Below are 15,177 nucleotides of genomic sequence, written 5' to 3'. Positions count from 1 at the left end.
CTATTCGACATTGGTGAGGCTTCATCTGGAGTACTGTGTCCAGTTTTGGGCTCCACACTACAAGAAAGATGTGGAAAAATTGGAAAGCATCCAGCGGAGGGCAACAAAAATGATTAGGGGGCTGGAGCACATGATTTATGAGGAGAGGGTGAGGGAAATGGGATTGTTTAGTCTGCGGAAGAGAAGAATGAGGGGGGATTTGATAGCTGCTTTCAACTACCTGAAAGGGGGTTCCAAAGAGGATGGATCTAGACTGTTCTCAATGGTAGCAGATGACAGAATGAGGAGTAATGGTCTCAAGTTGCAGTGGGGGAGGTTTAGGTTGGATATTAGGAAAAACTTTTTCACTAGGAGAGTGGTGAAGCACTGGAATGCATTACCTAGGGAGGTGGTGGAATCTCCTTTCTTAGAAGTTTTTAAGGTCAGGCTTGACAAAGCCCTGGCTGGGATGATTTAGTTGGGGATTGGTCCTGCTTTGAGCAGGGGGTTGGACTAGATGACCTCCTGAGGTCCCTTCCAACCCTGATATTCTATGATTCTATGAAGCTGTCTGGAGTGGCTCATGAGCATGAGTACCAACTTCAGGGCAGACTATTAAGAAGTAGGGCACAAACCCTAAGTTGGCTGTAATTTCTATACTTCGATTCACCAACCAAGTGTGAAGTCCTCAGGCATTACAACAACCTCAACACAGAGTCACAGACGGTCCCCATAAGAACTTCAATCTGTCTTGTTACCCAGGTAAGCTTGCCATTACAATACATGGTCTCTTTCACCAAAAATCACAATAATACTCAGGTTACTTCCAGTCCCAAAGGACTAATCACTTACACCGGGTCAATGCACTTTAGATCCTACACCAAAGATGCTTGTAGCTACTCCTATAATAAATTAAGTAAAGATTTATGAATTAGAAAAAAGAAGTGAATTAGTTACAAAGTTAAAGCAAGTAAACATACCACACAAATGAGTTACAAACTTAGATTCCAAAAGGTAATAGAAGCTGCAGTAATATGCAAGCTGTATGTGTCCTTTAGGGCTAACCCAAGCTGAACAACCGGGGATCCCTTGTTTACGCTTAGAAGTCTTGTCCTCTCCCTGAAGTCCAGGCTGCATAGGGATAACAATTTTTTCTTGACAGGGATTTTTATTCTGTTCCCCCAGAGCTCAAAGGGATGGGATGAGTCTCCATGCACCTCTCCTCTTCATGGGTGTGGAGGGAAGCAATCAACAAAGTTTTTGTCCTCTGATGTTCCACAATGGCTTGTCTGTGGGTCTTCTTTTGTTGGTCAGGAGATAACACTTCCCTGTGGTAAACTAGTATTTCAAACTCAGTAATGCTTTTCTCCTAACTATGGGGGTTTACAATTTTAGAGCAAACACTTTTACAGGTACAGAGCAAATATTTAAATATTATCTTATAGCATGGGTCACAGATATTATAAGTGAGATTACTGCATGCAGCAACTTACAAGCATTTCATAAAGTCTGAACACTAAACGCATTTCCATGAAGCTAATGACTATTGTAACAATACTAACATAGAGATGAGCCAGACTGGTTTACAGCGGTACAACTGTCAGTGTTCAGTGATGCCTAGGGGGCCTTGGCATGAGCTGGCACCTGATCTGCAGCATCACACGTCCCTCACACACTCCTGGGAAGGTCTGTGATTTCCTCCAGCCATGAGCACCTCTCACACACTCGCAGATGGGGGGACGCTTTCATTCCCCCACCACTCTGAGGCCACTCACAAGCATGAGGGGGACCATGTGACTCTCCCTTCTGTGAGTGAACCAGACACACTCATGCGGGGGGGGGGGGGCGAGCCTGTGACTCCTCCCAGCCCTGAGCTCCCCTCCCACACACCCAGGGAGAGGGACCCTGTGAGGGGGGACCCTCTGACTCCCCCCTCACACCCTCACAGGGGTGACCCTCTGACTCTCCCCTCACACCCTCACAGGGGGGACCCTATGACTTCAACCCTCACACACCTATGGGGGGGGCACCCTGTGACTCCGCCCCTCACACGCCCATGGGGGGAGGGGCACCCTGTGACTCCGCCCCTCACACGCCCACGGCGGGAGGGGGGCTGGCCCCGGACCCCCCCCGGGCCGCAGAGCGCGGGAACCGGGGCGGTCCCGTGAGGGCTCCGGCCAGGGGCCGGCGGCGGGGGGCGGGCGCGGGGCGGAGCCGGGCTCGGAGGGCGGGCCCGGGCTCCCCCTGGCGGCGGCGCGGCGGGGCGGGGCGGCGGCGCCGCTGTCCTTTGTGCTGCAGCCGGCATGTGGCCGGGCTGTGGCGGCGGGCGCCCGGCGGCGTGAGGGCAGCGGGCCGGGGCGGCGGAGCCATGGGGCGGAGGCGGGCGCTGGTCAGCGCGCTCAGCCTGTGCCTCAGCCTGTGCGCCCTGGGGCTGCTGCTCACCGCCCTCCTCACCGACCACTGGTACGAGACCGACCCCCGGCGGCACCGCGCCGGCTGCGAGCGCCGCGCCCAGCGCCCCCGCCTGCTGCCCCTGCCCCTGCGCCGCCGCGCCCCCCGCCGCGCCGGGCCGCCCCCCGGCCCCGAGCCCGCTCGCCGCCCCCCGGCGCTGCCGGGGCTGGGCGTGCTGCAGTCCGGCTGCGCCCGCCCGCTCTTCGCCAGCTACGCCGGCCTGTGGAGGAAATGCTACTCCCTGGGCGTCGACCCGGACCTGGACAGCCTGGTGGAGAGAGGTGAGGGAGCGCAGCACGGGGCAGCGGGCACCCCCCCCCGGGCGCGCCATGCGCCCTCCCCTGCGCGCCTTGCACCCCCTCCGCGCGCCATGCACCCTCCCCTGCGCGGCCCTCTGCGCGCCATGCACCCCCCCCGCGCACCTTGCACCCCACCGCGCGCCATGCACCCCCCTGCGCGCCTTGCAGCCCCCCCGCGCGGCCCCCTGCGCGCCTTGCACCCCCCCTGTCCGCCATGCACCCCCCCCGCGCGGCTCCCTGCGCGCCTTGCACCCCTTCCTGCGCGCCTTGCACCCCTCCCTGCGCGCGCCATGCACCCCCCCGCGGCTCCCTGCACGCCTTGCATCCCCCCTGCGCGCCTTGCACCCCCCCCGCGCGCCATGCACCCCCCTGCGAGCCTTGCAGCCCCCCCCGCGCGGTCCCCTGCGCGCCTTGGTCCCCCCCTGCGCGGCCCCCTGCGCGCCTTGCACCCCCCCTGTCCGCCATGCACCCCCCCCGCGCGGCTCCCTGCGCGCCTTGCACCCCTCCCTGCGCGCGCCATGCACCCCCTCTGAGCGCCTTGCACCCCCCCCGCGGCTCCCTGCACGCCTTGCACCCCCCTGCGCGGCCCCCTGCGCGCCTTGCACCCCCCCTGCGCACCTTGCACCCCACCGCGCACCATGTACCCCCCTGCGCGCCTTGCATCTCCCCCCGCGCACCTTGCACCCCCCCTGCGCGGCCCCCTGCGTGCCTTGCACCCCCCTCCAACACTACCCACTGCGCGGCCACAGTGCACCTTGCACCCCCAACTCCACCCCCTGCACGCCCAGCGTGCACCTTGCACCCCCCCCCATGGTCGCCCCCCGCGCGCCTTGTTCCCCCCACCCCCGACCACCCACCGCGCGGACCCCTGCGCTCCAAATGCATGTGAATTATGCACCCTTAGTACACCATGGACTCCCAGTGCATAGGTACTGTACACCCCAGTGCCTTCAGTGCCCAGGCACTGTGTGCATCGAAGATTCCCCTGCCCAAACACCATGTATCCCCTGACCTAGGAATGCATTGGCACTGTGCACCTTTAATGCACCATGCTCCCACATCCCCTATGAACGGCTACTGTGGATTATGCACCCCTTAACTATGCACCCTCTTACCCACCAATCCACATGCACCCTGGGGTGTTCTCTGGCCCTTTTGGCAGGACCCTCAGCACCCACCCTCCTCTGGGATTGGCTGCCAGTGCTTTATGTGCAGGAGTAGCTGGCCACTCCCTACAGTAGCTACTCTTCTACTGCTCCCACAGTTAGGCTGCTGTGTACGTCTGAGCGTATGTTGCCTAATATTAAGCAGGCCATTTTTTGTTACTTCTCTGTGTACCTGAAGCAGCCTTCAACAGGCCTCCTGTACATCTCCTCTTTGTGTAAAAATATGCACTGGTCATCTAGTAGAACCTCTGTTCCTCCTTAGTGAAAAAAACAAATGTAGCCCAGATAATAACACTTCTCTCTCTTCAGAAATTAAAAGCAATCGTCAACAAACATTTGCATCATTTGTCACCCCAATCTGAGATGTGACTTTTCTGCTTCCTCCCTTTATTGTCATCTGTTAAATTAGACCTTTGTAGAACAGCCAAGCCTTATGTCACATACATATGGGCTAATGTTCTTCTTTAGTACATATTGGGGAACAAAGATAATATATTTCTTTTATGTTGCATCAATAGATTAAACATTTTCAAACTACACATATTGACTTAATGCAGGTTTTTTGTTTGGTTGGTTAGTTGTTTTGTTTTTTTCTAATATTTAACTCTGATATTATATAAGTATTATAAACCTTTTAATTACACCAACAAATAATGTGTAATACACTATTTCATGCTCAAAAGGGTGAGCAGACATCACTTTATCTTCTTTAGCCACTTGTTTAGAGGAATAGGGTAGTTAGTTATATTGTTAACATTAGGTGGAGTGAATGTTGCACAAAATATCCATAACTTAATGCAACATTTCAAAGGTGTGCCTCTGAAGACACAAAATTTCGTTTACCAGATTGGCCTGAGAATAAGGTAAATGGCTTGCATTATGGCAATGAAGATGCACATGTGAGTGCTGCATTTCATACCATCTTAAGCCAAGTAATACACTTGCAAATTAGTAGAGAAATGCAAAAATAGATATTGCTTTAAGTGTTCTTATGCTCGTAATCAGCAGACTCATTGTGACATTTCATTGCTTGTGCCTTAAGGAATAACATTTTGGATTTGGAGTCAGCTACACCCTAGAACACATGCAGATACCTTCCCTGGGATGGATGTTGTATTTTCAGGGCCAGCCCTGCTCATAACCCATTCCCCATGCCTCTGTTTATACCCAAAATGGCATTTGTTCTCTGCAGCCAACATTCTTGGCTTCTGATTAAAGTCCAAGGGCCAGCTGCTCCACTTGTGTAAATTGGCATCCCTCCATTGACTTCAGTGCAAATATGAAGATTTACACCAGCTGAGGATGCATCTCAAAATGTCCCAGAGAGTATCTTTCATATATTAATATGTACAATGAGAGAAATCACAAAGGCCCTGCATTGCCTCTCTCTCTCCAGTCTTACACTGGTGTGTCCATCCCGTTAATTCCTGACTAGCATGAGAGGACCTTTTATAGATATTCCCATAGAGATGAACTCTAATCTAAACACATAATCGTGTCTGCAGACAGGTAACTTTTTCCTTTCCATAAACATCACCGCTCTCTCAGGCATAGGCTTCTTTCCTGAGACTCATATTAAGTGTGTTAGTAACAAATGCATTTACAGTTGCTTACCACTTCAGAAAAAACACCTTTGCAGCATAGTTAAATTGAGATCACGACCTTGCATCCCTTTATTTTCCATATGCTGTCTCCTTTTAGTTAAAAAGGGTTTAATCTGTTTTAATAGTAAATTAAACTAAAAGGACATCAGTAACATTTGGTCCCCAGTTCCTGCCATCCCATGTGACCAGCTGATCTCCCACAGCCAGTACCTCTTGGATGTCACCTTGACTGAGTGTCCCAAGTTTGCTTCTCTTGTGCATCTCACTAGAGGTCAGAAGAGTGTTTCCTTTTGAAAATAGACTGTTATTGGGGCAAATTCACTGTGGTCCGAGACCCAAAAGTATCTTAACTAAAAACATAGTGAAAGGGAACCATTGTGGTGGGTGGAAAATAGTAAATTCCAGTGCTCCAAGCTGAGGTCACTTCACACCGCACTGGCTAGGTGCTGGTAGAAAGGGTTCACAAGGAAGGTTCCAGATCCTCCAGGGTATTTAGGCACCTAACTTTCAGTGAAACCAGTGGGAGTTGGGCCCCTAAATGCCTTTGAGGATGTGAGACAAAGTTCACATATTGGGTTCAGCCATCTCCTTCCTTGACTCCATCTCCATCCAGCTCCCATGCTTCCTACAATTCAGCACCTCTCCAAGTAGCTTGGCTGTCCTCTGACCTGTCCCTGATGCCCTTGGCAAGGGAGGGAGAGAGTTCTTACTCAGTCCCCTTCCTGGGTGATTCACTTTCAGCTCCTCATGTAACCAGTTTAGTTTCATTATTATTTATATTGCAATAGTATCTTGTTCTTTGGGAGTTCCCTCTGTGCAGTCACACCTGTGGGATTGACTCCCTCTCCTCTTGGCATTTGCACTTGAAGCCAGGGCACATTAGCCCACAAGAATCACAAGTGGGAAATGCACAGGGCCCCTCAAACAAGAAACACTCCCTGCCCCCCAAAGAGCTGACCATCTAAATAGACAAGACAGACACATCTGACCCAGGCCCTGCCCAGGGATAGGCTGCTGCAGTGTGTCTAGGGGTGTGTCACTGCAGAGTGCTTACGGAATGCTTCAGTGCAGCTGAGCAAGCAGCCCTGGTCCGGCTGCAGGTTTGCCTCACAAATACCACAGAATTGCTCATGGTTTCTCTGTCACGAAGCCTTTCACTGATGCTAGGCAACCTGTCACAATGTCATTGAGCTTAGCGGGTAAGGGCTGGATCCTGCCAAGTACTGATTACCCCAAGCTCCACCTGAAATCAATGAGAGCTGAGAGTGCTCAGCACCTTGCACCATCAGCCCCTAAGAACAGCTATGCAGCTGCCGGTCAGGGCAGTACACTGGGCACTTCAGCTTCCTTACAATGGAGCCAGACTGCCTTATTGCAAAGCAAACATGGGGTTATCCGTACAGGGCGAGGTATTGGCTGTTAAAGCAACAGCCCCTTTTGGGGAGTGCCGGGGAACACCGCCAGTGGCGGATCTAGTAGGCATTTGTTCTGCTGAGAGCACAGCCAGACAGCTCTACATGTGCTGGGGGAGCGCGCACAGGAGCAGCACCTGCTACATACTGTGACATGGGTGCGTCATGTGTTTTCCCACCCATCACAGATCCACAGGATTGGTGCTATGTCCCCAGCTTTGGATTGGTCTGTAGGAGGAATCCCTTCAGTGTGCCAGACCCCTTAGGGGTCTCCCTTTTCCTCCAGGATAAGCCATGTGGCTTCACTACCTCCTTAGACTGGACCTCTGGGCCTGCAGAACCTCTGCTTCACACCGTGAGCTCCGTTCGGCAAGTCCAGCTGAGACAGATCCCTGATGGAGACTTGTCCACTCTGCAGGGGTTCATGCACCTCGCCCATTATTTGCAGCGACACTCACCCAGCTTTGTCCAAACAGTCGGGTTTATTAGTCATCTGGAACATAGCATAGGAAGTCCTTAGGGTAGTATAGAGAACTGAAGGTTAAAGCATAGGTCATTCTGGTTAACCCAGAGCCCAGCTAAGCTGTAAGGAACCCCTTGATTCAAGGTTTCGCTCTGTGTCTGACCTCCTTCATCAGACCCCAGGTGAGTCCCGACTCCTTCCAGCAGCCAACACTTATCTCCCCACTTCATACCTCTCCAGTCCTTTGATCTCAAGCTGGGGGACTGTTGTTCTCTAAGGAAAGATGGGGAAGTCCTTATCCAAGAGTCATTGGTTGCTAGGTCCTGTCTGTATCCCATTGACTTTCAATGAGATTAGGGCTCCTTACTGCCTACATCTCTTCTGAAAAAAATGGACAGGCTCCTAAATCACTTAGGCACTTTTAAAAATTTGTCCCCAAGTTCCTGGGACCTTGTGGGGCTGGATTTCCTTCAACATCTTGTGGGGGGGAGAGGGCTCCTTAGAAAAGGCCCCAGGGTGAACGCAGACCAGCGGGTGGATGTGTGCGTGTGCATGTGCACACACGGGTGAACTCTCCCAGCCCGAGGAGCTTGCGCATCTCTCACTAGCATCAAGCTTCTGCCGTTTGTAGGGAGAGGTGGCGTTGGGTGTGGAACTGGAAGTGCAGGGTAGAAGCTGCGAGGTAGTCTGTGGGCACGGGGAGAGCAAATGGAGAGAATGCACTGTGGACTAATTATATTAGAAGACAATTTACAGCCTTGCTGTCAGAGTTTAACACAATATTCTCTGGGGGAACCTGCTTGGTTTTTAGCAGGTGGGTTAATGAAGTCTGTTCCTTCCTTTCCTGAAGGTATTGTTCAGAGATGCACAGCTATCAAATACCACTTCTCCCAGCCAATGCACTTACGAAACATTCCATTCAATTTAACCAAGACCATCCAGCAAGATGAGTGGCATCTGCTTCGTAAGTACACGAATTGTCAGCCTCTCATCTGGGGATGCACAAGATTCTCCATAACTCTGTCAGTGTTTCACATGAAAAAGCAAGACAACGTGCTGGTCTGTAGATAGGGTTTGCCATCCTGAATCAGACCAGGGCTCTGTCTAGTCCAGTAAGCTCTCTCTGGCCAGTGGCCAGTATCAGACGCTTTGAAGAAAGGGGTAAGAAATCCCATAGTAAGCAAATATGGAATAACCTACCTACAGGGAAATATCTTCCTAGCCCCCATCCTTTACAGGTTGGCTTATGCCCTGAAGCATGGCTGTTTATATCCCTTCTAAATCTTTTTTTTTATTTTAAATTCCATCTGATGTAACTCTGGATGTTCTTGTTATTCAGATAATTGGTCAGTCTTTTTTTGAATCCTGATAGACTCTTGGCCTAAATTATATCTTGTGGCAATGAGTTCTACAGGCTAACTGCACAATATGTAAAAATGTATTTGCTTTTATCTATTTTAAATTTGTTGCCTCGCAATTTCATTAGATATCCCCTCATTCTGTGTTATGAGAAAGGGTAAATAGGAACCAACCCCTGGTTTAATTTTTCTGTACTGCTTATTATATTCTATACCTCTGTCAAGTCCCCTCTTATTCCTCTCCTGTCTGAACAGTCCCAATCTTTTCCTTCTCACTTGAAAGTTAATTTTTTTCATGACCCTAATCCTTCTTGTTGTCTGTCTCTAAACCACTTGTATTATCTGCTGTGTTCTCTTAGATAGGGTGACCAGAACTGGTATTCCAGGTCAGGTCACATCATTGGTGCTGGTAGTGACATTAGAACACTTTCAGTATTAGTTTCTGTTCCTTTGCATCTACATCTAAACATTTTGTTTGCTCTTTTAACCATTGCTACACACTGAGGAGGGTTTAGTCCTCTGAGGAGGTTGTTTAGTCAGCTATCCACTCTGGAGCCCACATCATCTTACTGAGTGGTTACAATTAATTTAGAACCCAGCTTTGCCTATGAGTGGCTTGAAAGATTCTTCCAATATGCATTAACATGCATTTGCCAACAGGGTTTGTAAATAGTTCCTTGCCATTCTCTTTTTTGCTCTAAGCAAAAGGGTGATGTTTAATCTCTGCTCTACTTCTTCTATGGAAGCAGATTTAAGAAGAATCACAGCTGGTTTTCTGGGCATGGCAGCTGCTGTTCTTCTCTGTGGATGCATTGTAGCGGCAGTCAGTTTCTTTTGGGAGGAAAGCCTCACGCAGCACGTGGCAGGCCTTCTATTCTTTATGACAGGTATTGTGCCATCTTTGTGTGCTAATTACAAATGAAGCCCTTGATTAGGTTTCTCTTTGGTAGACTGTGCTTATTATCCATCAGCAGAGAACACCTTCCTTTGATCTTTCCAGTTAGAACTGACTTTCCACTGCAGGTATTCGGGTAGATGTCAAAAAAGCAGGCAAGATTTTTCTGAGTACTATAAGAAGACAGAAAGGGACCATTTAATTTCTTCTTCCAAAAAGGGAATAAAAAGTTTGTCCTTCATGCTCCATACCTGTGCCTGGGAGAAAGAAGGGGTAAGGGCACTCCGTTACAGCGCTTGCACAGACTATGCAAACTCTAGGACCGGGCGTGCAGGGGCAAGTGGGCATTGTGCCATTGCTTACTTCCCTGCTTGAGCATGTGGATGAGGAAGAGTGGGCAGAGCCTTGGCTCCTTGCCTTCAATTTACCAGCCAGCAAACCTAAGACAGCATGGGGGGAGTGTCATAATTTGCTGGGAAATGATTTCTTTCCAAAGCAAAGAGGGAGGCTGAAACTAAATTGTGTTTGAGTTACAAAGTCTGCCAGGGCTATTCCTGGAGGGGTGCAGTTTACATCTCCTCTTTTGCACAAGACTGGGTCTAAAGACAAAAATCTATCCCTAAACTTCACATGTTAGTGGGGAAGATGAGTGAATAGGTTTCCCCCCGCCCCATTCCTTCTTCTTAACTCTGTCCTTGAAACAACAAAGGGGAAGTCTAAATTACAACAAAAGCAGCAGTTGTAGAGTTAAGTCAGTGTAACAATTTTATTTTTGTCCCAGTCATTTATAACTTCTTGAAACTTTCACCCCTCACGTTACTGTTTTCCATCATTGGTCTTTTCCTAAAAATGAACTTTTTGGGGAAGTTTGAGGAAAAGTGTTCAGCTGTTTTTGCAGAGTGAAGGTGGGCAGGTGTTATTTGGTTCGTATTATTAAAAAAAAAAGTCTTTCATTTGTAACTAGCAAAAATGGAAAAGGGTAGGAAAGGTTAAATTCATTGTGGGAAAAGCCCTTAATAAGAAGCAATTATTTTCCCTGGTCTGGAGGAAATTTATATTGATTTGACCAAGTTATTAACCTCTGAAAACCACATCTGAGCATGCACCATAGATTTTATTCCATTAACTTGTAAAGTGCAAGCTTAAGGAAAAATTCATTGTGGCTGGATGTGTATAGCTAATTTCACTGCATACTGAAAAATCTAGCCCCATAGATTGCTGCAGACCCAGGAGGGACACATTGGACAGGGAGAGGAGCTCCTGCAGACAGGTGTGCAGTGGCTGAGAGACGAGGACCTCATTCCTCCACATCAGAGCTATGCTGGGGAAGGCTGGCTGGGGATGCATGTTTGAGTAAATTACACGTACAGACTAGATTTTGTCAAGTGCATACAAAACTATTGCCTCAGCCCACCATGGATCTTGTGAGGTGTGAAGGGGCTGCTCTCAGCCCTGGGTCTTAAGGAGTGCAAGAAGAGAAGTCTCCAATCTGAATATGTTAAACAGGCCTCATGAATCCACAGGTGGGGCACTTAACATGTCTGCTCTAAAAGAATTCTGGGGTAACAACTGCAGCAAACCTTAAACTGCTTGTAAAAACCGAGAGCTTTTTTTCAAGTATCAGAGTAGCAGCCATGTTAGTCTGTATCCGCAAAAAGAACAGGAGGACTTGTGGCACCTTAGAGACTAACACATTTATTTGAGCATAAGCTTTTGTGGGCTAAAACCCCCTTCATCGGATGCATGCAGTGGAAAATACAGTAGGAAGAGATATATATACACAGAGAACATGAAACAATGGGTGTTATCATACACACTGTAACGAGAGTGATCAGTTAAAGTGAGCTATTACCAGCAAGAGAGAAAAAACAAAACAAAACCAAAAAAACCCTTTTGTAGTGATAATCAAGATGGGCCATTTCCAGCAGTTGACAAGAACGTGTGAGGAACAGTAGGGGGGAAAACTAAACATTGGGAAATAGTTTTACTTTGTGTAATGACAGATCCACTCCCAGTCTTTATTCAAGCCTAATTTAATGGTGTCCAGTTTGCAAATTAATTCCAATTCAGCATTCAAAAACCAGTCGGAGAACACTTCAGTCTCCCTGGTCACTTGATTACAGACCTACAAGTCACAATATTACAACAAAAAAAACTTAAAAAACAGACTCCAACAAGAGACTGCTAGAAATGGCCCATCTTGATTATCACTACAAAAGGGTCCCCCCCCACGCTGGTTCTCCTGTTCTTTTTTCAAGTAGGAACTACAAGAAGTTATATTAAGTTCATAATTAAAATACAGAGCCAGCGCTCAAAGACTTGTATAGTCAGATAAGACCTTGAAACATTGTGAATGCCAGCATTAATACCACATGTTCTATCCAAGTAAGAAAACAGCTTTTGCCTAGTTTTTTGATTTATAAAAACTATGTTTAACAGGGGTGTGTTTGCTCTTTTATTTATCCCAGACTGTATAAATCTACTAACCCTGAGAATATGTTTTGTTTGCAGGAATATTTTGCACTATTTCTCTGTGCACTTATGCAGCAAGTATATCATATGATCTAAACCGCCTACCAACATTCATATATAGTCTTCCTAATGATGTGGAACATGGATACAGCTGGTCTATATTTTGTGCATGGTGCAGTTTAGGATTTATAGTAGCAGCAGGATGTCTTTGTGCTGCTTATCCATTTGTTCACAGGACCAAGATTATTCATCTAAAGTCTGCCAGAAACTCTTCTGTATGACTGCTTCTCAGAAGATGGTGTTCTCTACCCTTGTTCAGTGACAGGTGAACAATATTGTTCAAGGACTTACCCCAACAAAGAAAAAAGTGAAAGGAAAGTTACATTCAGGATTCCATGCACAAATACCTACCTGATCCTTCAAAATCTACTAGTCAGGAAACAAGAGGAGTTCTGTTCTGCTTCCTAGCTGACTGAAATCAAATAGAGGAAACACCTTCCCAAGGACAAGAATAGTGGGGGTATTAACTGCTTCAGTCAATATACTGTGTATACGTGTGTCTGAAAGGAGATGAGGCTATTCACACAGGAAAAGAGAAGGAAAAGCTGTGATGAGAATTTAGGGCTATTTCTATTTTTCAAATGTTTGTACATAAAGTAACTTATCAGAGGAAAAAAAAATCATTGCCAAATGAGTCTTAGTCAGAAAAAATGCTTTTCTTTCCACAGAATCATACTTAATACACTTCAATTCAGCTTCTTCTGAACTTTAATTTCGGAGGGGGGGGGGTGTTTTTTGCTGTCAGATAGACCCAGTCTCTGTCCATGTACCCCATATGAATGTTCTTTGTCAAAACAAGATTCCTCCTTGGTTTTATTTCCCTTTGTACTTTATAAGTAACCAAAAAATGTTTATTGCTTATATAGCTAAGAGATTCACAGCATGGAGAGATTCACCATTCCCACGGATATCGTTGGAAGTCACCTCTGTTGTGAAGCTTCAGCATCTTTGTGTTAAACTACAATTCAGTAGTAAAACACCTCCCTCCACAAATATTGTGTTTGTGTTGAGTAGAAAAGTTAGTGGCTTGGAACTGGGTTTTCTCTTGATACTGATGCATCTTAACCCTGAGTATGAATCATTACAGCAGGATTTCTAGTGACAGGGTAGTCACAGATCCAGTCAAGTGCCCCTCTTGGTTCTCACCAGACTTCTGTGAGAGGCAGTCCAGGCCCTGGCTCCCAGGTTTTAAGCCTCCAGACTCTGAACCAGTGCTCCCACCATTCCCCTCATGAGCTCTACGGTCCCCACCTGCAGAGGTATAAACATCCTTCATTTACAACTGCAGTGCGAAAGCATGGCATGGCGCAGTCTCACTTCCCACCCTCCTTGCCCTCAGACACTGTTCCGGGGTCAGACCTTTGTGATTTAGCAGGAGGAACAGAGGTGTTTGGAGGGGGCACCTAATCCTTTTGTAACCTCAGCGTCAAACATTTGGGGGTGGAAAAAGGGAGACGGTGTATTGCTAGACAGAACCCGAAGTTGGCTCGTGCTGAGCGCCTCCCCCATCCCACAAGCATGTATGTACACAGGCAACTCCCTCCAAGAATAACTGGTGAAAAACCTGTTCCCGTTTCCTTCTACCCTTAGGGCAGGGTTTCCCTAGTCTTAAAAAGCTGCGTGGCCCCTGTATGAAAGTGAAATCAACTATACCTTCCTTCTCACAACACTGTTGATACAGGCTTATCCCAAATGAGTGCTTGCTTACTCAGAGTAGATTGGGTGGTTCTTTACAGCAGGATACTTCCTCACATGCTTTAGTGAGCAATGGTTTGAGGCTCTTTGCAAACTCAGGCAGACATCTCTGCATCAGTTAAGTCTGAAGACCATGACATGACTTTCTTTGCAACCAGAACAGCTAGAGCTTTTTTGATGAAAGCAGAGACTCTAGAAAACAAGTGAGAGGCTCATCTGCACACACCCCTCTGAAGAACACCATTTCAAGCTGTTTGGATTTGCTCACAGCTGTGGAATATTAGCAGCTGAGAAAGGTTAAGGTACTGACCAACCTCTGCCCACCCCCTACTTAGCTGCCATAGTTAATTAGCCCTTTGAAAGCATGTCATGGCAAGGGCTAGTGAAATAGCACACTAAGTAGCAGCTTTGTGCCAAACTGCAAAATGGCTTTTGTATCATTTTTATTTTAGCTTACACATTTATCCATAGTCTTGACTGGTAATGCATCTAAAAGGTCACTGTGCTAGAAAATTTCCAGTTACAAGTAGCTAAATACTCCTTAATAAGGTCAGACTTTTAAACAGTATATGTAATGCTACAATAGTTTTAGGTAGCATGATCTCTGACCGAGCTATTAAGATAGACACTCCATGAGCTTTCCCTTTAGAAAATACTTTCCTTGATTTATAGGTGGACTTTTACTCCCGGTAAAACTGACCACTCTGACTCAGGGTGCTGCCACTTTAAACATAACCCGTCCAATGTGCAGACGAGCATCAATGTGCAGACTTGCTCTAAAACTCTAAAGATCTTGTACATGACAGTGCCAAAGTTGTATGAATTAGAGTCAGAGCAGAGATCTCTTAAGAATTAATAGAGACAGAGCTAGTGTTTCCACTTCTATTCCCTTCTGTTCTCCACACTATGCAGCGCTGTCAAAGGTGGGATTCTTTGGGTAAACATCAGCAGGGGAGAGGTTTAAGATTTCATCCACTGATGGCCCATCATCTTCTGGTAGTATCTCTGCCTCAAACATACGCTGAAGCAAAGCATCAACTGTCCTGTACCCTGAGACAAGAAAAAAAAACAAAAAACACAACATTGGTTTGTATACTGGCCTAGGCTAGTTAGCCATTCCCTTAATTTACTTTATTCTCAAAGGCTAAGTCATTTTGTGATATATGTTCCTCACTTTGGGTGACAAGTCACTGAGGTGTCTACCCTGCTGGTTTACATCCCCATTCCCCAGCAAACAAAGGCAGCTCTTTCAATCAGCATGTGTGTGTTATTTACCACTGTAAAAACCATGTACATGCGAGAACCTCCCTCTGTAAGATTGGT

General features: G+C 47.6%; 2 protein-coding genes across 3 annotated transcripts in view; one reads left to right on the top strand and one right to left on the bottom strand.

Annotated features, from left to right (window-relative positions):
- Positions 1 to 2,347: 2,347 nt before the first annotated feature.
- On the top strand, positions 2,348 to 13,142 carry TMEM178A (transmembrane protein 178A). Of its 2 annotated transcripts, none has more exons than XM_074949756.1 (4): positions 2,348 to 2,711; positions 8,225 to 8,338; positions 9,479 to 9,619; positions 12,139 to 13,142. In XM_074949756.1, exons 1-4 carry the CDS (start codon positions 2,348 to 2,350, stop codon positions 12,378 to 12,380), a joined length of 861 nt encoding a protein of 286 aa, XP_074805857.1. In that variant the 3' UTR covers positions 12,381 to 13,142. The 2 variants fall into 2 exon arrangements, with proteins under 2 accessions (XP_074805857.1, XP_074805858.1); XM_074949757.1 differs by having other exon boundaries at positions 2,588 to 2,711; positions 9,482 to 9,619; positions 12,139 to 13,132.
- LOC141985533 (two pore channel protein 2-like) overlaps positions 11,343 to 15,177 on the bottom strand; it is a 31,463-nt gene continuing 27,628 nt past the window's right edge. The window contains exon 19 of the mRNA XM_074949755.1: positions 11,343 to 14,904. Within this exon, the coding sequence (XP_074805856.1) occupies positions 14,759 to 14,904 (146 nt within the window). The 3' untranslated portion in view covers positions 11,343 to 14,758. The remainder of the gene's footprint in view (positions 14,905 to 15,177) is intronic.

Source organism: Natator depressus, chromosome 3 (assembly GCF_965152275.1).
Source record: "Natator depressus isolate rNatDep1 chromosome 3, rNatDep2.hap1, whole genome shotgun sequence".
Lineage (NCBI taxonomy): Eukaryota > Metazoa > Chordata > Testudines > Cheloniidae > Natator > Natator depressus.
Note: the sequence above shows the minus strand (reverse complement) of the source record. Positions and strands in the feature narration are given on the sequence as shown.